At 44.6% G+C, this 24470-nt stretch overlaps 2 protein-coding genes across 4 annotated transcripts in view; one reads left to right on the top strand and one right to left on the bottom strand.

Annotated features, from left to right (window-relative positions):
• SLC25A27 (solute carrier family 25 member 27) overlaps window positions 1–4589 on the bottom strand; it is a 38769-nt gene extending 34180 nt beyond the window's left edge. Inside the window, 2 exon segments of the mRNA XM_073625255.1 lie at window positions 4441–4537; window positions 4539–4589. Coding sequence (XP_073481356.1) covers window positions 4441–4537; window positions 4539–4574 — 133 coding nt within the window. The 5' untranslated portion in view covers window positions 4575–4589.
• Window positions 4590–4825: 236 nt separating this feature from the next.
• The window catches only part of CYP39A1 (cytochrome P450 family 39 subfamily A member 1), a 133786-nt gene continuing 114141 nt past the window's right edge, over window positions 4826–24470 (top strand). For 2 of the 3 annotated variants that reach the window (XR_012243746.1, XM_073625250.1), the window contains exons 1-2: window positions 4826–5144; window positions 24233–24368. Coding sequence is in view for 2 of the 3 variants with exons in the window: in XM_073625250.1 (XP_073481351.1) it covers window positions 4935–5144; window positions 24233–24368 (346 nt within the window). In the remaining variant the exon portion in view is untranslated. The remainder of the gene's footprint in view (window positions 5145–24232; window positions 24369–24470) is intronic. The other variant, XM_073625249.1, reaches the window with a different exon arrangement.

Here is a 24470-nt window from a genome sequence, read left to right as displayed (position 1 = left end):
TACCATCCTTGTGCAGATATTCATTTGGTTTTTCATACTTTTTTACAGCTGTAATACACTTGCATGTACCCCTGATGAATCGAGCATGGTCTTGCGAAACGCGTAGGGTCACTTTCTATGCCTGTATATATTGCCATGTACATTTTTTACTGCTATACGTGTAATGATACTGTTTTACACTGTATGCATCAGCTGACCGGCTTGGCAATTTTTTTATTGTTCATGTATGTATGACAATTTTTAATAAAAATGTATTTGTGTGTTTATTTGTGTCATGTGATTGATTAAATCACATTCACCTCATTTAAAGCCCCGGGGTGACTTTTTGTGGGGTTTTTTTTGAGCACACAGAGCAGTGTCCTGCATGTGCAATCTGTTATGGTGCATTCAAATGGGAAGGCTGCCCTTACACAATGCATGCTTAAAGAGCGAACCAATGTGTGTTAGCGCTCATGCATTTTAGGCGTGAATGGACTGGTAAAACCTTTTTAGTTTTGGATAGAGTGGAGAGGGATTAGAACCCCTGTCCATTTTTATTGCTGTCTGTGCCCCCATTAAGGAGATTCCCCCTCTCTAGTTCTCTTGTTTACCATTATCACTGAAAGTGATGTTTGAAAATGTTTGGTTGCTATCAGAACAGAAATAGAGGGGAAATCTCCCCATGGGGACATTCATGATGGAGGGATTTGATCCCACTTCCTGTTTTGGCTATTGGACACGTAGAGAAAGAAAATCTCCCCAGAAGGCAAAAAAACCTGACAAGGATATAACCAAGTGTGCCGCTAAAAATCACAGGGCCCAGTACAGCCTACCTGACAGGGTTCTGATTGTGAATGAAGCTTGAGGCTTATTCACATGGGTGCTGTGGCCTTTACAGTGTGAATCTGGTTTATGTGCCTGGAGCTGTGTGCAGGCAGCCTATTTTGTGCTATGGGGATGCAGCAGCTATATGAACACAGCCACATGTTCTAATTGGACTGGGGTGTGGGTGTAGGTGTGCAGCCCTGAACACAGACAGTGGGTATTAAGGACCACGCACACACTTTCACCTGTCAAAGTACAACCTGCGGCAGTGTTCATACAGCCACTGCTTCCCCTTAGAGCAGTGCTCTCCAAACTGCGGCCCTTTCCTCGCTTTTATCCGACCCTTGGGGCACCATTTCATTCATTGATACCAACAAAGGGGCACAATTCCTCCCAATGGCACCAACAAAGGGGCACAATTTCTCCCAGTGGCACCAACAAAGGGGCACAATTCCTCCCAGTGGCACCAACAAAAGGGGCACAATTCCTCCCAACGGCACCAACAAAAGGGGCGCAATTCCTCCCAACGGCACCAACAAAAGGGGCGCAATTCCTCCCAACGGCACCAACAAAAGGGGCGCAATTCCTCCCAACGGCACCAACAAAAGGGGCGCAATTCCTCCCAATAGCACCAACAACAGGGGCACAATTCCTCCAAATAGCACCAACAACAGGGGCACAATTCCTCCCAATCACACCAACAACAGGGGCACAATTCCTCCCAATAGCACCAACAAAAGGGGCACAATTCCTCCCAATGGCACCAACAAAGGGGCACAATTCCTCCCAATGGCACCAACAAAGGGGCACAATTCCTCCCAATGGCACCAACAAAGGGGCACAATTCCTCCCAGTGGCACCAACAAAAGGGGCACAATTCCTCCCAACGGCACCAACAAAAGGGGCGCAATTCCTCCCAATGACACCAACAAAAGGGGCACTATTCCCCCCAATAGCACCAACAACAGGGGCACAATTCCTCCAAATAGCACCAACAACAGGGGCACAATTCCTCCCAATCACACCAACAACAGGGGCACAATTCCTCCCAATCACACCAACAACAGGGGCACAATTCCTCCCAATCACACCAACAACAGGGGCACAATTCCTCCCAATAGCACCAACAAAAGGGGCACAATTCCTCCCAATGACACCAACAAAAGGGGCACAATTCCTTCCAATGACACCAACAAAAGGGGCACAATTCCTCCCAATGACACCAAAGATGGGGCTCGATAACACCAACGATGGGGCACAGTTCCTCCCAATGACACCCACGATGGGGCACAGTTCCTCCCAATGACACCAACGATGGGGCACAGTTCCTCCCAATGACACCAAAAGGGGCACAATTCCCCCCCAATGACACCAACAATGGTGCTCGATAACACCAATGATGGGGCAAAGTTCCTCCCAATGACACCAACAATGGGGCTCAATTCCTCCCAATGATAAACAACGGGGCACAATTCCTCCCATGGACACAAACTATATTGCACACTTCCTACCAAAGACACCAATAATGGGGCACAATTCCACTAAATGACACAAACGATAGGACACAATTGACACCAATGATGGGGCATGGTTTACTCCAAACAATGCTGGGACACTTCCACCCCCACTGACCACACTCCGGTTCTCCCAAAGTCTGAAGGACAGTAAACTGGCCCTTTACTTAGAAGGTTTGGAGACCCCTGTCTTAGTGTAACAGGCAGTTTCCAGCTGCATGAACAATTCATTCATTTACACAACCACTGTGAGAATGAGTCCTTAGTGCTCATTAAAAACGGGAGGTTGGGGAAGTGAATAAACCCCATAGTTGACCTGTGCTTTTACCGCCCACCAACTGCTACCCCCTTTAGCAACAGAGGCAGTGGACTAGGGGTGTACACATGCCACAGTCGTGATGCTATGCTTTGCAGCCATGGCAAAAATGATACCCCTGTCCAACAATACCCATTTAAAGTGAAAAGCGCTGCTCTGCAAGTGCCCTGCAACCACGTGCTTTGCGTACCAGTGCGAGGTTAAAGCGAGCCGTGAGGAGACACTATACCGCCTCACCACCTGTCAAACTCTCTCTGAAGAGCAATCCAATTGCTGAATGCTTTTCAGAGAGCAAAGCACATGTGAACAAACCCTTCACTTTTTTTTTTTTAATAGAATTTTACAACTTTTTTTTTTTTTTTTTTAACTGTCCTGTTGGGGGGGCTTTGGTGAAGTTTCAGAGGTCTAAACAGACCACTGATGTCTCATTTATGAGACAGAGAAAGGGACTGAGGACAAATATTCCTCCATCCCTTTCTCTACAGCCTTAGCAGCACAGATGATGTAATAGGAAGCACTTAGAAGCTTCTTACTCATTCACAAACTGAAAGAGTTACTAAACCAAGGAGGAGCCGGCATTCACTATATCTGGTCTCCCACAGAACATGGAAATGCAATGAGCTTAGTCAATATAAACTACTAGATACCTTTTCTCATCAGCAGTATATAGCAGTCTTGTGACTTCTATCAGTGTCTGGGTAAAGCTTGTAGGAGGAGTTTTCATTCTCCTCTGATGGTCCTATGAGGCTGCATGACCCCTGCCTGGACATTGCTAATTGGCCCTGTGCCGACTCTCCCAAGAGAAAAAAAAACACACCAAACTGAGCATGAGCAGAGCGCCCACAAGGCTCTGTTCTAACAGGAGATGGATTGGGGTCTGTGGAAGAAGGGGAGGATCAGAGAAGACAGGATCAAACAGCCTTTTTACACAATGCAGAGGATTAACCCCTTAGGTTCCATAGTGAGTATACCAAGCATGCTTTACTGCATATGCAGACTGATTTTTACTATTGTGGTTTGAGTAACAGTTTACTATGCTTCAGTGATGAATGAACAAATGAGCGATCGGTAGCGATCACTCGTGTTTATTCAGAAAAAGGATGGGGCTGGTAAATAAGACATATTTATCAGACCCCCCCCCTCTCCTTTCTGAAATGACCCCCAAGCAGCAAGGAGGTGGGGGTGATCAGAGCAGTGGGGGGAGGGGGGCACAGACACTAGAACGGACCCCCCCCCCAGCTGAAAGGAGGGCGAGGAGTAGCTGCCGGGAGGATCCGTGTTAATGACAGGGTCACTTTAACATAACTCCCAACATTTTGAGATGGGAATGAGGGACACCTACTAGCAAATGTATATAGGCATAGGACACGCCCCTTGCCACACCCCCTTAAAGGAGAATTAACCCCCTAAAAAAGGTTATATAAATCCACAAGTGCTTTTTTTTTTTTACCACTACTATTCCTTTATATTGGCTTTTAAAATGTACAAATGCAGCAATTTAGAATTTGGATGAAAGGTTTAGCACTGGAAACACTTTTTGAAAGATAAAAAAGTGCATTTTATATACAAATATATAGATCAGACCAAAATGAGGGACAAATCAGGGACAGTTGGGAGCTATAGTTTAAGGTCAGAGGTCATGACACAGCCCCTCCCCCAGATGTATACAGATTACAGGGGGTCTCTATAATAAGGAAACATTTTACCATCGTGCAGCACTACAAGTCTCAGCAATCCCTAAACTTGTGTAGAGCTCCGCCCAGGCCTGCCCCACCCCCCCAATGCTACACACAGTGGTGCCAGTACCTAGCTCGGCCACGCTGGCGGCACAGGCGGACAGGACGAACTTGCTGAGCCGGGGCCATGAGCCCGGTGGTGCCCTCTCCCTGGCTGCCATCTGGGGGAGTCCATGGAGGGTCACATACGGGCCGTGACGTCATGGGTCCAGGAGGATGACGGGAAATGTAGTTCTGGACATGCCTTGCTGCATGTTCCGCGACTTACCCGCCCACAGACACGCCCAGGTGCCCAGCCCACACTTCTGATTGGTGAGTAGGAATCTCCACTCCTCTCTGGAGGTTCCGTGACCTACCCTCCCCCCAGATACGCCTTCTAACACGCCCATGTGCCCAGCCCACACTTCTCTCGTCTATCCCATTGGCTGGCCGGGGTCTCCCTCTCTCAGACACGCCCCGTTCCTCTGACATTCAGAAGGTCTCCTGTCCGTGTGGCCCCGCCCCGTCCCTGCTCTGTACTGGCGGTACTCTGTCCGGGGATGACAGGTGTCTGAGGAGGGGAGGATGGAGGAGGATTGGATGATGGAGCTGCGCTCCGCGGTGGGGATCTTGCTGGGGCTCCTGGCCGGGCTGCTGGTGAGATCCCTACTGATCAGAACCCGGCAGAGTGGGCTTCCTCCTCCTCCCTGTATACGGGGATGGATCCCCTGGCTGGGGGCAGCTCTACATATGGGGAAAGAACCCCTGGAGTTCATCCACAGAGCCCGGCAGAAGGTCAGTGTCCGGGGAGTAATAATACTACATGGCACAGTATTCCTCACCTGCAGGGATGGGTATATGAGTACTGATACTATCACCAGGGGCGGACTGACAACTCATGGGGCCCCCGGGCAATAGTAGATCACGGGCCCCATGTGTCCCCGCCCACACCTACACAAAGCCCCACCTACATACATCATTGGGGCACATAGTAAGGCACAAGCACATCACAGGGCATGAGGCGCACAGCAGGGTACATCAAGGGGTAAACAGCAGGGAACAACACAGGGCACACAGGTAGGCACATCATGGTGCAAAGGGCACATCAGGGGGTACACATGAGCCGGGCACTGAGAACATCACAGGGCATGAGGCACATCAGGGGGTACACAGCAGGGCACAAGGCATGGGTCACACAGCGGGGCACACAGCAGGGTTTATTATGCTGTACACAGCGGGGCACATTATTGAGCAAAGCATGGTGCATTACAGGGGGCACAGGGAACATCAGGGGGTACATAGCAAGGCATGGGGCACACAGTAGGCACATCATGGGGTATACAGCGAGGCACATCAGGAGGTACACAGCAGGGCATGTGGCACATAGTAGGGCACACAGCAGAGCACAGGGCACACAGTAGGGCACATCATTGGAAACAGGGCACATTTGGCGGTACACGGCAGGGCACATCACAGGGCATGGAGCACACAGTAGGGTACATTAGGGGGTACACAGCAAAGCACGGGGCACATCAGGGAGTACACAGCAGGGCACAGAGCACATCACAGGGCATGGGGCACACAGTAGGGGACATCATGGGTCACAGGGCACATTTCACAGGGGGACATTGGGTGTGGGTGGTGGACACAGGGGGACACCGTGGGTGGGTGGTGGACACAGGGGGACACCGTGGGAGGGTGGAGGACACAGGGGGACACCGTGGGAGGGTGGAGGGCACAGGGGGACACCGTGGGAGGGTGGAGGGCACAGGGGGACACCGTGGGAAGGTGGAGGGCACAGGGGGGATACCGTGGGAGGGTGGAGGGTGGAGGGCACAGGGGGACACCGTGGGAGGGTGGAGGACACAGGGGGACACGGTGGGTGGAGGACACAGTGGGTGGGTGGAGTACACTGTGGGGGGGGTCACGGTGGGTGGAGGACACTGTGGGTGGGTGGAGGACACTGTGGGGGGACACTGTGGGTGGGTGGAGGTCTGGAGGACACTGTGGGGGGAGAGGACACGGGAGGGCCGACAGAATATCACGGGCCTTCTGCGGTCCTTTTGGGGCCCGGGCCCCCTACATCACCTGTACAGTCTGCCACCTGCTAGACGCGTCCTGATCCCAGCTAGATGCTGCATGTATTGCAGATGCAGAGGCTCTTACGGGCCTCCTAGCGGCACGGGCCCTCGGTCCGTGCCCAATGGGTCAATCTGCCCCTGGATACTACTAGTTATCTGACAGATCTGGGTACTGGAGTGCTAATGCTACATACAGATTGATTTCTGACCGAGCAGAGCTGAGTACTGGTGCTGCATGCACGTTTTTTTTGCCTTGCAGAGCTGAGTACTGGTGCTGCATGCACGGTATTTCCTTACCTTGAAGAGCTGAGTAATGGTGCTAAATGCACGGCTTTTCCTTACCTTGCAGAGCTGAGTACTGGTGCTGCATGCACAGTATTTCCTTACCTTGCAGAGCTGAGTACTGGTGCTACATGCACGGTACTACATGCTAAACCATTTCTTATCTGGCAGAGCTGGCCACTACATTAGTAATATTCCCTTACCTGGTAAAGCAGAGTATTTACATACCAGTATCACATGCAGAGTATTTATCTGGCAGAGCTGGGTACTGGAGTATTTGTACTACATGCACAATAACTTCATACATGGCAGAGCTAGGCACTGATGTACCAGTACTGTATGCAGGGTATCTCTTATCTGGCACAGTACTGGAACTACATGCAGAGTATTTATTTATCTGGCAGTGTTGGGTACTGGTACTATATGCAGAATATTTTTTTACATGGCAGTATTGTTACTGGTACTTGAGTAGATGCAGATAGAGTTCTTACTTGGCAGAGCAGAGTACTGGTGCTGCATGCAGAGTATTTATCTGGCAGAGCTGAGTACTGGTACTACGCAGTACTGCATACCCCAGAGGCTTGAATCCTGCTCATCTTGTGAGCTAACGCTCACAAAACGAGTCAGATTAAAAAAAAAATAAAAAAATATAGCTCGTATTGCGAAATGCTCGTAAACTGCGTTTTTCTCGCAATCCAAGGTTTTACTGTATTGATAAGATAGTATGAATCCAGAGATGGGCATCAAAAATAGTAAAGGTTCTGAGGGATAAGACATATCGGAAGAGACTTCAGCAACCTATTTGTACAGAAGGAAACCTTGTTTGACATGTTTGAAACCTTTACATACATGAAGGCAACGAATAAGGTTCAGGAAGGCAGTATTTTCGATATAAAGCTAAGATTGGGAACGCAGGGACATGACCTCAGAGTAGCAGGAGGAAAGTTCATAATTAATCATAGAAAGTATTCTTTTACCAGAAGAGTAGTTGATACTTGGAATAGACTTCCAGTAGGGGTAGTGAGTCCATCAACAGTAAGTGGATTTAAACATGTTTGAGACAAAGATAGATCTATACTTGGAGAAAAAAAAGTAAAAAAAAAAAAAAAAAAGTTTATATTTAAAAAAAATATTAGGCAGACCCAATGGACCACATGGTCTTTTTTTCCTGACCTCATTCTTCCATGTTTCTATGTAGGCTTGGAGGAGACGGAATTCCGTCTTATCCTCATTGCTGAGGGTGGCCCTGCATGCTGCCTGCTGTGGATCAGTGTCATGTGTTGGCGAATCTCCTAAATGTGCACCTAAACGGCGCACATTTAGAAGATACTTACTGTACCTATAGGAAAGCCTTACTATAGGCTTACTTATAGGTAAAAGTCATGCATGGTAGTTTACCCCAACTTTAAAATGTGTATTCTGACTATAACTCCTCTTAAGAACCTCTTCTCTAGGGATAATAAGCTTAAAGTGGAACTTTAGTCAGAAAATTAACTTCTGCTAGATGACTTTTGCAGGTATAGCTATGTAAAACATTAAAAATAAACGCCTATACTAGTCAAAATCCAGTAATACACTGCCTCACCCTGCTCTGCACGTGCTCAGTTGCTCTCCATTTTTAGGCACTGCTGAACTTGTAGAGGCCAATCTGCTGACAGCCTTAAATTGGAATTAAACCCACCTGTACTTTACAGCCAAGGAAGCTGCTTCTGTTTGAACTGCAACTGCCATGGTGCTGCACATGTGATCAGTTATGGCACCAGCCATTTGATGGTTTAACAGTTTTGAAACAAGCAAATGTGACAGTTGGCAATCCCAGGATTCCAGGAATGTAACTTTTTTGAACCTGTTAAATCAATGGGTGTAGTTCCACTTTATGATTTACTGCTGTTCATGGGCTCTGAGCTTTAGCAAAATGGCAGCCTTCAGGAAGAAGGAACGGGAGCAAGGCTGGAGGCAATTTTACAGCACACACTAATTTTGGTAGCATAATTATTATTTGTGGAATGTACAGTATCTCACAAAAGTGAGTACACCCCTCACATTTTTGTAAATATTTTATTATATCTTTCCATGTGACAACACTGAAGAAATGACACTTTGCTACAATGTAAAGTAGTGAGTGTACAGCTTGTATAACAGTGTCAATTTGCTGTTCCCTCAAAATAACTCAACACAGCCATTAATGCCTAAACCGCTGGCAACAAAAGTGAGTACACCCCTAAGTGAAAATGTCCAAATTGGGCCCAAAGTGTCAATATTTTGTGTGGCCACCATTATTTTCCAGCACTGCCTTAACCCTCTTGGGCATGGAGTTCACCAGAGCTTTACAGGTTGCCACTGGAGTCCTCTTCCACTCCTTCATGATGACATTACAGAGTTGATGGTTGTTAGAGACTTTGCGCTCCTCCACCTTCCACAGATGCTCAATAGGGTTTAGGTCTGGAGACATGCTTGGCCAGTCCATCACCTTTACCCTCAGCTTCTTTAGCATGGCAGTTGTCATCTTTGAGGAGTGTTTGGGGTCGTTATCATGTTGGAATACTGCCCTGTGGCCCAGTCTCCGAAGGGAGGGATCAAGCTCTGCCTCAGTATGTCACAGTACATGTTGGCATTCATGGTTCCCTCAATGAACTGTAGCTCCCTAGTGTCGGCAGCACTCATGCAGCCCCAGACCACAACACTCCCACCACCATGCTTGACTGTAGGCAAGACACACTTGTCTTTGTACTCCTCACCTGGTTGCCGCCACACACGCTTGACACCATCTGAACCAAAAAAGTTTATCTTGGTCTCATCAGACCACAGGACATGGTTCCAGTAATCCATGTCCTTAGTCTGCTTGTCTTCAGCAAACTGTTTGTGTTTTTTTTTTGTGCATCATCTTTACAAGAGGCTTACTTCTGGGCTGACAGCCATGCAGACCAATTTGATGCAGTGTGCGGCGTATGGTCTGAGCACTAACAGGCTGACCCCCCACCCCTTCAACCTCTGCAGCAATGCTGGCAGCACTCATACATCTATCCCAAAGACAACCTCTGGATATGACGCTGAGCACGTGCACTCAACCTCTTTGGTTGACCATGGCGAGGCCTGTTCTGAGTGGAACCTGTCCTGTTAAACCGTTGTATGGTCTTGGCCACCGTGATACAGCTCAGTTTCAGGGTCTTGGCAATCTTCTTATAGCCTAGGCCATCTTTATGTAGAGCAACAATTCTTTTCATCAGATCCTCAGAGAGTTCTTTGAGGTGCCATGTGACCAGTATGTGAGAGCGATAACACCAAACTTAACACACCTGCTCCCCATTCACACCTGAGACCTTGTAGCACTAATGAGTCACATGACATCGGAGAGGGAAAATGGCTAATTGGGCCAAATTTGGACATTTTCACTTAGGGGTGTACTCACTTTTGTTGCCAGCGGTTTAGACATTAATGGCTGTGTGTTGAGTAATTATGAGGGGACAGCAAATTTACACTGTAATACAAGCTGTACACTCACTACTTTATATTGTAGAAAAGTGTCATTTCTTCAGTGTTGTCACATGAAAAGATATAAAAAAAAGAGCCAGCATGGCAGATTCATCCATCCATAATGCTTAGCATATGAACAGCTGTAGCCTCTGTTGTTTTATATGACCTGAGTACTCCAGCGTTGATATTTCTCTGCTAAAATTCTCAACCCTGTTCAAGTCCATCCATCCAATAGGTATGTCTGTGAAGGTTCTAATTTATCCAGGTCATAATATATGTAGTAGTTAGTCACGTTCAACTGGACTTTCACATCTCCCATCCTGTTTTTGGACAATCAACATCTGCCTTGACGCATTCCATGGTGATTAGATTCACAGCTTTTTTGAGTGTTTTGCAAGTGTATACAGGCATTTTTGAAAATGTATTACAAGCATTTTACATCTGTATTCAAGCTTCAGGCTTTTTGTTTTTAGCCAATGGAAATCACTAGGGGGAGGAGATCAATTATTATAGGCTTAAAAACACCTGAATAAATGCTTGAATCAAGCATTTTCAGGCATTTTTTTATTGAAGTCTATGGGGCCAAAAATGCTCAATTGTCCCTGAAAATAGTTTGTGTCCTTTTTGGAATGACAGATGTGAACAAGGGCTATAGAATACAATGGTTTTTGGTTGTTCTTTTGAGCTTTGCGCTACAAGCTATAAAAGTCTCAGGTGTGAATGGGGCCTCTGTGCTACCTGTATGGTCATACATGGTTGGCTGCCTTCCTGACTTGGTAGAATTGAAAAAGTGGCCTTTTGGCTAAGATCAAGTGTAGTATCTGTTCTTTTCAGTGATCCAGTAGGGGCGCTGTGCTGTTATTCTGGCCTGACCAGGGCTGGAGTGGTGGCTATGTACTTCTGCTGGAGTGATGGGGGCTTGGAAGGTTAGTACTGGCTGGGACAGAAATCGGAGCACCCACAGGCAGTTGGGGCACAAGACTAAAACAAGACTAAAACTGGAAGAGCCCAGTACCTCCTGATTTGAGTAGATCTACCTTGTCTGGCCATGGGCTGGGAAGGCAGAGAGTCCACGGTGTCTGTGCCCCCTGGGAGTGGTCGCCCTAGGGCTGCTCTTAGTAACACTTGGATGTGGGACCCCACTGTGTGAACAGGCACATGGTTACAGTCACCAAATGCTTATTTTCTGCACTGTGCCTTTTAGAGCTGGGCCTTTTGGCTAAGTCTGGGGCCATTTTTGTCTTCCAGACCTCAGGGCCTGGCCAGTGCACTATTGCATGGCAACCTCTTTATTTTTCTTCCACGTTTTGGCTCATTTTTACATTTGTGTGTGTTTTCTAACTGAATGAAGGGTGTGAGTCCTCGGGCTTGCCCTCACATCTAGGGGGAGGATGTGTGGCCCTCAGGTTCCTTCCTCCCCTGCCCCTGGGGGGGTCTCTCTTCGGGAGAGCCCCTCGACCAAGTATTCGATGGTCTGCTTCGGCTGCTTTGACCTAGAAGAACGGGGTCTGCCAGGCCTACTGGCTTGGCAGACCATGGAAACCATTTGTCCCTGTCAGGAGCCTTGCGCCCTAGGGGATCAGTGTAGAGGTCCTACCCCTTCAGGGGTTTGACTAAAGCACACCCTTAAGTGCACTTTTTAGTGTTTGTTTCACATGTACGTTTTTTGTTCACTTAAAGCGGAAGTCCATGCAAAAACTAAAATCCCTGCATCTATAGAAACCACAGATCTAACACTAACCTCTCTATCCCTGTAAAGAAAAAATTAGTATACATACCTTTTTGAAAGCTGATCCCCAGTGGCGGAAGCTCTGCAGAGGACACGGTGGACAGCGGCTGTAAAATGAACGGGAAGTGACGTCACCCATAGAGTAACTAAGGGGCGTCCGTTGTTGTCTGTCTCCTCTGCACCCGCCTCCACAGTGAAGCTGCGGCTGACAGCTCAGCGTGGGATCTGGTCGGAGCGCGTCAGTCGGCTTCCAAAAAGGTATGTATACTCGTTGTTTTTTTTACAGGGATAGAGAGGTTAATGTTAGATCTGTGGTGTCTATAGATGCAGGGATTTTAGTTTTACATGGACTTCCACTTCAAGGTTTTTCCGGTTTTAGGTTTATGCACCATTGCGAAAAAAAGAGTGGCTTGGAGAAACCAAGAAATATCTTTAACATTACAGAACAAGTCCAGTTGAATGTGACTAACTACAACTAGATATAAAGGGCAGATTGGGGACTCTTCATAACAGCACCAGAAGGTTATGCAAATTTTGAAGCTAAAGTGGAGAGACCTCAACAACAGAGTTCTCGAGAGGCAAAATTTATTGTCAGGTGGTCTAATTCCCCAGCATCTACCAAAATCTTCAAACGCTAAAGTCCACTGTCAGCTGATGTCACTCAGCTCGTTCAGTCTCTGGAGAGATCACTCCCCCTGACCGGGAGCTAGCTCAGCCTCTTGACGCACCACTGAGAGCCTGAGCCAGCATCTCTTTTAATATCCCCTTCAGTATCTATGCTACTGTGTAACACTAGCATACCCAAGTCTTTCCAGTCTTATGTCTACACAGGATACAAGTAGTAGGCATTTAGTTGGAGGGGAGTTAGATATAGGTGTGTGGACTTGGAAAATAGACCGTACACACTGACAACTGAAGACAGAATACAAACAAGCAACACAAAATCAGGAAAAGTTAGAGACCCAAACTGGACTACACTGGACAGGGATAAACAGGCTCCTACAATATCCAAGTTGAAGTTGGCTAAAGACCAGGCTCCAGACAAAAACTTGTAAAGTAGGTCAGCAGTTCCCTGATGTGAGGGAAGGAAATAAATGAAGTGGTGTTTACCAGCTAACCGGATCCTCAAGGCTTTCTACATTCAGGGCTGCAAATTTGGACTTTATGGATTAGTGTGCAATGCAAAGGATGTCCTTGGTGATCTAGCAACGATGTGGTCATTAAGCCTATGCACAGCAGGGGAAGAAGCCTATCTTTTAAAGGGGCATCACTGAATCTGCAAGATGATGGCCATAGGCCAGTCCTTAAACTCTGATCTTATTCTCACCTGAGGTCCTTAAGTTAGTTGGACGTGGGATCGAGCAGAGAGAATTATCTTGGGACACCAATTTGGCCAGAGAAAGTAGGGAAGTGTGTGACCTGGGTGACTGTGAAGTGTTTCTGATTCTGTATTTGGCTGCCAGCATCTCATACTGGCAGTTTCGGAACAGTTTTATATATGTGAGCCGTTTTTTATATATGTTGGGATTCTGATTAGATTAAATGCTCATTCAAACCAAATATTATTCCATGCAGTTTTCTCTGTGTTAATGCCCATAATGCTGCAGCCTTGATGACTGTGTCATACCTGAGATAATAGGTTTTACTTCACTGACTTACCTTTGTCCCTGTTATATGCATAGGAAAATATCTGTATTTTCTTTTGCATATGACAGAGATAAGATAAAGTGCGTAGGTAGGGCTAGATTTACCATTAGACACCTCATGCATGTGCCTATAGTCTGCAGAGACAAAGAGGCACTAATATGCCACTGTATGCCTGCCTGTTTAGAGCAGGATCTATCAACCGGGGATCCATAAGAGTGGTTCCACCACTGGAGGCAAGAAGAAGATGCAGTGTGCCCAGAGGATGGCACTGGCCTGGTTCATGGAGACAGAGAATTTCATAGGCACATGTAACATAAACCCTGGGTATATGTGCAGGGGGGCAGCTTGGGCACAGCAGGAACAGTGACTCTGGTGGTGCCACCAGATATTAGCAGCTAGAAGTCAGCAAAACCAGTATGAAGCACACAACCTATAAGAGCGTTGAGAGTGGAACTGGGGATTTCCAGCTGCAGGGACCTCCATTAAGGGGGATAATGGGGGTTTGTGAGTACTATGTTGAAAGGGAAAGCTTCAGGTCCATTATATGTTCTTTATGCACCCCCCCCCCCCCCCACTGGGGTTAATGAGGCAGCCAGAGGATCAGGATGACAATAATAATGATAGCGTGGAGATTTTCCTAGGGGATTACTGGACAGAAGGTAACCAGCATTACTCCCATTATTGTTTGTGGCATTATTCTAGTAATAGTGTTACATCACAATAGGTAAAATGCACAGTGACTGAGATCTCCATTGTTTACCATCTATATTTCTATAGTGCCAACATATTCCGCAGTGCAGTTCAGAATACACAGCAGTACTTTTAGTCCCTAGACACCAATGCACAATGTATTTTTTTGCCACTAAACACTAATGCTGATTTTGCAGCAAGATTCTTTTTAAAAAGGTGCATTTTATTCTTTCTTCTTTTATTCTTTAATGTATTATATCTATGGATCACTGACTAAAAACAGTTGAGAAAGGTTGCTTTAGATCAGTGGTGTCCAACCTTTTGATCTTTCTGGGTCACATTGGAAGAAGAGGAATTTTCTTGGGCTGCACATAAAATACACTAACAACAAGGATCGCTGATGACCAGAAAAAGTTTGGGCAGATCAAAAGTTAACAATCACTGATATAGATAATGAGTAATAAAAATTATTTTTTTTCTGTAATATTTTTTATCATAAAAGTAAAAGAGGGCAACATAAAACTAGTGCAATATTTGACACTGCTTTTCATAAACGAACGCATCAATATCTGGTTCGATGGATGTAGTAGCAATTCTCAATGAATTCACAAAATGCTCATTGGATATTTTGGTTTTGATTTTTCCCTTCGTGTACCTTATCCTTGAAAATAGTTGCAGTGATTGTGCAGAGTGGCAAATTTTGCTTTGGGAAACTTTTAAAAGTCCAGTAAAGAGACACTGTCAAATTTTTCTTCAACCACATGTGTTCGCTAAGTGTAAACACATTTACAAAGCATACAATTTTTTTTTTTTTTTTTTTTTTTTTTACAAAAATCAACATTTTTAAGCAAGTTTTGTTTTGGGCCATACCACTGCTTTAGAGTATTAAAAAAAAAATTACTTTCATTTTTGAACCATTAAAATATCATCCATATTAAACATCCCTTATTTCTTTTCTTTTACTTCTATTGTGTATATTTTATGTACCCCACTCAATATTGAACGAGATGTATATTTTTTCCTCTTAAGCATTAATCGAAATTTGGCCAGTTCGGCAGGGACCATGCAACTTTCGATCCATGTACAGTATGTGCACCCTGGTTGTACAGAAGTTGATCTACTGATTGATCTGTACAACCAGCCTGTTGGATAAATGCTGCTTAATCGGAACACAATAGCTCGGCATGGGGTCCCCCCCAAAATCCATACCAGACCCTTATCCAAGCATGCAGCCTGGAAGGCCAGGAAAGGGGGGGGAATGAGTGAGCATCCTCCTCCTGAACCATACCAAGCCACATGCCCTCAATCTGGGGGGGGGGGGGTGCTTTGGGCAGTGGTCTCTTCCCCACAACTCTGGGCTGTGGTTGTAGGGGTCTGTGGGTGGGGAGGCTTATCAGCATCTGGAAGCACCTTTTAGGAAAGGGGGCCCCCAGATCCTGACCTCTACCCTATGTGAATCAGTATGGGGTACATCTTACCCCTACCCATTCACCCCAAAAAAAACAGTGTAGTGTAAGAAAAACAGCAGGCAATTTTTGACAAGTCCTTTATTAAAAATAATAGTGTCCCCCATGGTAGCTCCAACATCAATCACGATGGCCGTTGCTGCTGCCAACCCGATGAAAAAAAAAAAAGCTCTTCCCCCCCCTGACAAAGGCTCACGACATTCTGGCAGCTCCGTGTCTGATAGTTCTTGTATAACAATGGGGCCTGGCCATGCGGTGATGTCACCTCGAGACCCCGCCCTCTCGTGACGTCATGGACCCATCATGCCCGGGGCGGTGATGTAAAAAAGGGGCAGGTTCTTTGGGACATGGGCATATGGCCTTCAGGGCATGTGGCCGGGTTAGGCTGGGGGGAGGGGGGCGCTCGCTCGTGTCCCCCCCCCCCCCTTGCTGGCCTGCCAAGCTGCATGCTCGGATAAAGGGTCTGTTATGGATTTGGAGGGGGACCCCATCCTTCTTTTTTTTTTTTTTTTTTTCAATTTAATTTGCATTGAAATTTGACCTCTGAGCACGTCTTTTGTCACAAGCCAGATCAGTTAATTATGGTGATTCGACTTGGATGTGACTTCTATTATATTCTTTAGGCTGAAACCCCACCCAAGTCGGACCAAAGTAGTGCAGGAAACTTTTCAAAAGTCGGAGCGACACAAGTTGTACCAGTTAGGAGAGCCCTAATAGTGAAATATTGATTTTGAAATGTCATGCGACACGTGCTCTCAAAGTCTGAGCACATATCGCACCAGTGTGAACTGGCCCTAAGTCTGTTTCTGATTTTGTGTTCTTGCTCATTTCTGAATACTCATTTCTACAGTTATTTATATCTGTTTCTGTCTTTGCATTCTTGGTGCTTTTTTTCTAGATCTCTTCTAAGTTTGTAGAATATTTTACTGTCTTTACTGCCACTTGTATCTGTCTCCTCTATTCTATCTTTCCATTTTTCTTTTATCCTTGTATATTTTTTTTCATAGGGTTTGTTGTCATATTTATAGATTTCTTTTTTTTTTACCTCTCCATTTTACTTCTTTATATCCATTATATACCTTTTTTATTTATTTTTTCAGTCCCTTTTCCTAATTAGTATTCCTGCACTCCACACCAGATAAGTTTGATGATTTGACGTGCTCTACTCTAGTGCAAAGTGCTACTATTTCAAGATGAGTGGGGAATTTACCCTTGCCTCGAGCTGACACAAGGCATGGATGTAGACCCCTTGCCTTGTTACAACCACTTTTCCTGGGGTGCAGTCTAAGAAATAGCTGGTTTTCCACTAGAGACCTGTTTACAGGAGTTTGGATTTAGCTGCAGGCTCCCCCAAGGTTACCCAACAGGTACAAAGGGAAGCAGAGTAGGTTGGTGCCTGCAGACCCAAAGAGTTGGGTGGGTGGACAGAGCAGGGGCAAGGCAGCGATGGTAGCAGGACAGGCCTGGAAGCTGAACTGGCAGCAAGTTGTCCTAATAGGGATGTTCTGGGCACTGAACCGTAGCAGACTGGATGACGGGTAGCAGACTAGACTGGAAAGCAGCCTGGGCGGTATGTTTGAATTGGTGCTCATGTGACCAGACAGTGCTTTCCAGCTTGCAGCTCTACTTTGTTCTTCTTTTAAGTATTCCATATTCTGAAAGGCATTATGCACTGTGCGTCACTGGGAAAATAATTTACCTACTTCGCCTATGTCAGTGATGGCGAACCTTGGCACTCCAGATGTTTTGAAACTACATTTCCCATGATGCTCAACTACACTGTAGAGTGCAAGAGCATCATGGGAAATGTAGTTCCAAAACATCTGGGGTGCCAAGGTTCGCCATCACTGGCCTATGTGCTTAGCTCCCAGTATAGGAACTACTAAAGAAAGCCAGGGGGAAAGAGGGCTGTGATCAATATAGGTGAACTTTCACTTTAAATCCAACCTTTCCACATAAGACTGTGCTGCTGCTTTTCCCAGAAAAAAAAAAGTAGCATGTTCACGAATGCTGAATGTCAACAGTAAGGCCTGCATACCTCCCAACATTTTGAGATGGGAATGAGGGACACCTACTAGCAAACATATGTAGGCATAGGACATGCCCCCTGCCACACCCCCTTAAAGGAGAATTAACCAAAAAAAAGGATAATTAAATCCACAAGCAATTTTTCTTACCACTACTATTCCTTTATTGGCTTTTAAAATTTACAAATGCTGCAAGTTATAAATTGGATGAAAGGTTTAGCACTGGGAAACACTTTTTGAAAGATAAAAAGTGCATTTTATATACAAATATATAGATTAGACCAAAATGAGGGACAAATGAGGAGGAAAGAGGGACAGAGGGACATTGCTCCAAATCAGGGACAGTCCCTCGAAATCAGGGACAGTTGGGAGCCATGCCTCTTGCACACTGAGAAAACTCAGCATTTTTAGGTATACAGGCGTATGTTCTGTTCTTTTACTGATTTAAATAGAGCCCATTGTTTTTCAATGTGCCAATACACACTGGTGCATAGACATGCGCTGCGTATAGATGAGTAAAAAGAAAAATACAGAAATCTGTGTTGCCAGTCTGTATTTTACGCGCATATATGCATGTAAAATGTCAATTTGAAGAGGTTAAAAATTTATTCTGAGAACTAAAATTTATTTGTATATGTGTACGCACAAATATGCGCAAAATAAATGCAACAACTTTTGGAAAGGAATACTTTAGTACCATGTGCATGTGCAAGTATCCTATGTGGATTTATAGTCCGACAAAATCAGGCTCTGAACCAAAGTAAACAACTTTATCTTTATGTGAGTTGACTGATATCTCTGATTGTATTGGACTTGTGCCAGGTGCTCAGGGCCATGAAACGGACCGTGTAAAAGTTCAAAGTTTGTGTCCTAGGGTTACCACATTCAAAACTTCTTCTTTTTTTTTCAATTTTTTTTTTCCTGCAAAATTCAGTGTTTTTGCTTTCTGTAGCTTCTAATAAATCAAGTTGTGACATTCCCTGTAAGGTTTAACTACTGGAATATGGGTAGGCTTTATGGCATCCCAGTCTTAGTCTGTAGGGTTCAATATTGAGTTGGCCCTCCCTTTGCAGCTATTAGAGCTTCAACTCTTCTAGGAAGGCTGTCCACAAAGTTTAGGAGTTGATCTATGGGAATGTTTGACCATTCTTCCAGAAGGGCATTTGTGAGGTCAGGCAGTTATGTGGATGGGAAGGCCTGGCTCGCAGTCTCCGCTCTAACACATCCCAAAAGTGTTCTATTGGTTTGAGGTCAGGACCAGTGCAGAGGAGGACCAGTCTAGTTCCTCCACCCCAAACACACTCATCCATGTCGTTATGGACCGTTCTTTGTGCACTGGGCCATCCCCATGAAATTGTCCAAAATTTTTAAGTATGCTGACGCCTTAAGAGTTCCCTTCACTGGAACAAAGGGCCAGGCCTAACCCCTTAAAAACAACCCTACACCATAATCCCCCCCCCCCAAATGATTTGGACAAGTGCACAAAGCAAGGTCCATAAAGACATAGATGAGCGAGTTTGGGGTGGAGGAACTTGACTGAGTCCTGACCTCATCCCGATAGAACACCTTTGAGATGAATTAGAGTGAAGATTGCGAGCCAGGCCTTCTCTCCAACATCAGTGCCTGACCTCACAAATGCACTTCTGGAAGAATGGTCAAACATTCCCATAGACACACTCCTAAACCATGTGGACAGCCTTCCCAGAAGAGTTGAAGTTGTTAAAGCTGCAAATGATGCCATTAAAGTTCTCGTGCGTGTAAAGGCAAGCGGCGCCCCAATACTTTTGGTAATATACAGTGCCTTGCAAAAGTATTCACCCCCTTGGCTTTTTACCTATTTTTTACATTACAGCCTTTAGTTCAATGTTTTTTTAAACTGAATTATATGCGAATTATATGTTATAACTGAATTATATGTGATGGATCAGAACACAATAGTCTAAGTTGGTGAAGTAAAATTAGAAAAATATATACATAAAACTATTTTTCAGAAATAAAAAAACTGATAATTGGCATGTGCGTATGTATTCACCCCCTTTGTTATGAAGCCCATAAAAAGCTCTGGTGCAACCAATTACCTTCAGAAGCCATATAATTAGTTAAATGATGTCCACCTGTGTGCAATCTAAGTGTCACATGATCTGTCATTATATATACACACCTTTTTGAAAGGCCCCAGAGGCTGCAACACCTAAGCAAGAGCCACCACTAACCAAACACTGCCATGAAGACCAAGGAACTCTCCAAACAAGTAAGCGACAATGTTGTTGAGAAGTACAAGTCAGGGTTAGGTTATTCAAAAAATATCCAAATCTTTGATGATCCCTAGGAGCACCATCAAATCTATCATAACCAAATGGAAAGAACATGGCACAACAGCAAACCTGCCAAAGAGACAGCCGCACACCAAAACTCATGGACCGGGCAAGGAGGGCATTAATCAGAGAGGCAGCACAGAGACCTAAGGTAACCCTGGAGGAGCTGCAGAGTTCCACAGCAGAGACTGGAGTATCTGTACATAGGACGACAATACTGTAAGCCCTGCGCTCCATAGAGCTGGGCTTTATGGCAGAGTGGCCAGAAGAAATCCATTACTTTCAGTAAAAAACAAAATGGCACGTTTTGAGTTTGTGAAAAGGCATGTGGGAGACTCCCAAAATGTATGGAGGAAGGTGCTCTGGTCTGATGAGATTAAAATTTTACTCTTTGGCCATCAAAGGTAACGCTATGTCTGGCGCAAACCCAACACATCACATCACCCAAAGAACACCATCCCCACAGTGAGACATGGTGGTGGTAGCGTCATGCTGTGGGGATGTTTTTCAGCAGTCAGGACTGGGAAACTGGTCAGAGTTGAGGGAAAGATGGATGGTGCTAAATACAGGAATATTCTTGAGCAAAACCTGTACCACTCTGTGTGTGATTTGAGGCTAGGACGGAGGTTCACATTCCAGCAGGACAATGACCCCAAACACACTGCTAAAGCAACACTTGAGTGGTTTAAGGGGAAACATGTAAATGTGTTGGAATAGCTTAGTGAAAGCCCAGACCTCAATTCAATAGAAAATCTGTGGTCAGACTTAAAGATTGCTGTTCACAAGCGCAAACTATCCAACTTGAAGGAGCTGGAGCAGTTTTGCAAGGAGGAATGGGCAAAAATCCCAGTGGTAAGATGTGGTAAGCTCATAGAGACTTATCCAAAGTGACTTGGAGAAGTGATAGCCGCAAAAGGTGGCTCTACAAAATATTGACTTTAGGTGGGTGAATAGTTATGCACATTGACTTTTTCTGTTATTTTGTCCTATTTGTTATTTGCTTCACAATAAAAAAAAAAAAAAAAAAAACATCGTCCTGTAAATTAAATGATGCGAATCATCAAACAATCCATGTTAATTCCAGGTTGTGAGGTAGCAAAACATGAAAAATGCCAAGGGGGTGAATACTTTTGCAAGGCACTGTAAGTGTGTGTGTGTGTGCCAGCATTGCTATCTTAAAGGATGTCTGGAGAAGGAAATGCTAGCCCAAACCTAAAGTGAGAGGTGAAGCTCACTAAGGCGGTTAATGACCTTGATAGGTCTGAGATTCTGGTAAGATGCTATGTGTGTTTGAACTGGAAAGGGAGCACTGGGTGTTAATTCATTGAAGTTGGAATAACCTGGCACTGTTTGGATCACTACCTAATGGACTTTTGTTTGGACAAAATTTTGTTGTAAATAACACTTTTTCCTATCTTGTGCAATATATTCCTGCATTCACACTGCATGATTATATTTGTTTGTGTGGTGTTTGATTAATGTTACAATTATTGGTTTATACAACATTTATACACATTTTAGTTGTGTATTATACACATATGGCAGCGCAACACTGTTAAATTTTTATTGATGCATGTAAAAAATTACATGACAACTGGTCACCCACACAGGGAAATTGCAACAAAAGAGCGTATTATAAAGGCATAAGTAATATCTTGGGCAATTGAACAATTTCAGAACACTAGATGACCTAACAGTGGGAGCCGTAGGTCCGCATGAGTTGTCTAAGCCTAAAGGCCTAGGGACATACCATAGAGAAACAGAAAGGGTGAACTGGCAAACTGATTGCCGGGGAAGGAAAGAAACAAGAACAGAGAAAAAATAGGAGGGGGAAGAGAAAGGAGATAGGGGTAAGGGAATGGGGAGAGGAGGGAAATGGGGTAGAAACAATGTCAATTATAGGTTGCCCAGGGTGGTTGGGTGCAGGGTGGGGAGAGCGTACAACCACCAAGGGGCCCACACCTTCAGGAACTTAGTGTGGGAATCATGTAAAATACTGGTTGTTTTTTCCTTAATCCATCATTGTGGTCAAATTGATCCTCACCGCTGAAAACAATACATAAGGTTACCTCTAGGCCCTAGCTATAGCGCATTTAGTGACAATGAACAAATAAGTTGCAAGCTTCTATTGGTATGACAATAGGCCCTGACTCAATGTAATAGGGCAAATTTAGCATGTTTATGAATGGGCACATGGAATAGAGTGTAGCAGAGCCTGAAAACTCTGGACCAGAACCCTGATAAACATGGGCAGGGCTACAAGATATGAACTACATCACCATGTTGGCTGCAGCCTCTAAAGCACCTATTGCTGTAAGATGGGTTTAATGCTGCAATACAGGCCATGACTCCATACCATCTTCGATCTTTGTATGCTGCTTCCTTCTCCAGTCTCTCCATTCCCTTCTCCAGTCTCTGGTGTTAGTGGGAGGAATAGTACCACAGTCTTGGTGTCAGTGGAAAGAATAGCACCCTAAGGGCCAGATAAAGCCAGGCAAAGGGCCACATCCAGCACGCAGGCTGCAATATGCAAACCCCTGGTCTAAAAGTTCCCAGCACTTCTTTGTATTATGTTCTGGAGGCATTCAAAAATTACTGCATTCCCAATATCCCTTCAGACAAAGAGCACCTTTTGCTAATACTAAGCCTATATAAAGGGTATCGACACCACTGTATGTGCTCCTGTTGACCGTTCTTTCATGGTGTTGATCTGAAAGTCAATAAGAGAATGGGCTGCAACTTAAGATGATGCTATACATATTTGTATACACTCTACTTTATATACATAGATAGATCTATCTATCTATAAAAAGTAATCTGTTTAGAAAACCTGATTGCCATGAATTTGCTTGGATGGGCAAACAACTTCCTTTTGACATTCGGGTTATGGTACTTTTTCCCCCACTTTTCCAGCTTTAACAAGATCATTTTGGGTGTCTAATAAAGACGTATTTCCGTAGGAAATGTTCCCATGAAAGTTTGAAACATGTATGTAGAAATAACTGATCCCAAAGCATCGCTTTTTCAGCTAGTAGACTAGCCCTTCATGACGTATAGAGTTGGGCAGTAAAGGGCTAAAACAGGAACCGCATCTCAATTTAGAAACCATTTTAGAGACAAAAAAGCCGGACTTTAAAGGTGCCAAAGAATCACAGCTTGTCACTTAAGATAAAATATATTCACAATTTTTATCTCATAACAAATGTAAAAGGTAATAAGTTATCTCATAAACATGCGATTCATGCAACAATACAGCCACTTCTGCTCTACATGTTTCGCCCAGAAGCGCTTCATCAGGAGTCTTAAGAGTGCTGCATATAGTTGATACTATAGATGAAAAGAACAAACATTTATGAACATTTACAGATATTTCATTTCAATATATAGATTACATAACAATTTTCATTTTTTCATTTCACAAAATTTTTCGTATATGTTTATATATTGAATCAGGGGGACAGGCCTACCAGATGCTTAAAAACAAGAACTTGACAAATTATTGAGTACGAGAGTTCCAATAGAAGCCGATCTTGTGGGGCATTATGTGACCATAGGAGAAAGATGAGAAAAAAACACCTAAAATATAAGAAATAATTGAGTAACCTAAATCATCGAGACATGAACTAGTCTGTCTTTGTGTGAAATATTTACCTTGATTGTGTTATAATAGGTTGTAACCCATTGGTTCACCTTTTCAGCTGAAAAGGATATTCAGCTACTGGAGATAGAAAAGGAGGGGGAGCATTGATGATAAATACAGCATAAGGTACCCCAATAGATTCTGAATCAGCGGGAATCCCTTCCAATATAGATGCTTATAAGAACCACCCTCCGTCCAGAATCCAACCAAAGTTTCCTAAGGGAATAAGTATGCACGTACAGATGCTTTAGTATCTGACATTCATGAAGATACAAGAACCCATCAGAGGACAGGAAAGTAGACCACTCATTGGCATGTACCAGTCAGTGCAAGGAGAACAAACTCTTCAAGCTGCTAATCCAATTTTTAATCAAGAAAAGGTTCAGGTAGTAGGATAAGTTTACTACATGCAGAGGAGGCATATTGCCTAATTCATGCAGTCTGATATAGTAGTACGCTGTTAGGTACTTTTTTTATGATCATCAATAAGCGTATCACACATTTCATGAATCACCTCCGCAATGTCTTTCAGCATGGACCAGTCTTTACTGTATTGGCTGCAGGCAACAGATTGACCTTTGTCAGTGGAGACGAAGGAATGTCTGCCTTCTTCAAATCCAAGCAAGTGAACTTTCCACAGGCTGTGCAGAAACCTGTCCAGCACACAGGTAAACACAGACAAAATGTAACCGCCTCAACATTCTTTATACCTTTTTTATTTTTGGGTTATACCATCCTTTTCCAGAGAAAAATCTAGGTGCATAAAACAA

Source organism: Aquarana catesbeiana, linkage group LG04 (assembly GCF_042186555.1).
Source record: "Aquarana catesbeiana isolate 2022-GZ linkage group LG04, ASM4218655v1, whole genome shotgun sequence".
Lineage (NCBI taxonomy): Eukaryota > Metazoa > Chordata > Amphibia > Anura > Ranidae > Aquarana > Aquarana catesbeiana.
This window is presented reverse-complemented; position numbering and strand designations above follow the sequence as displayed.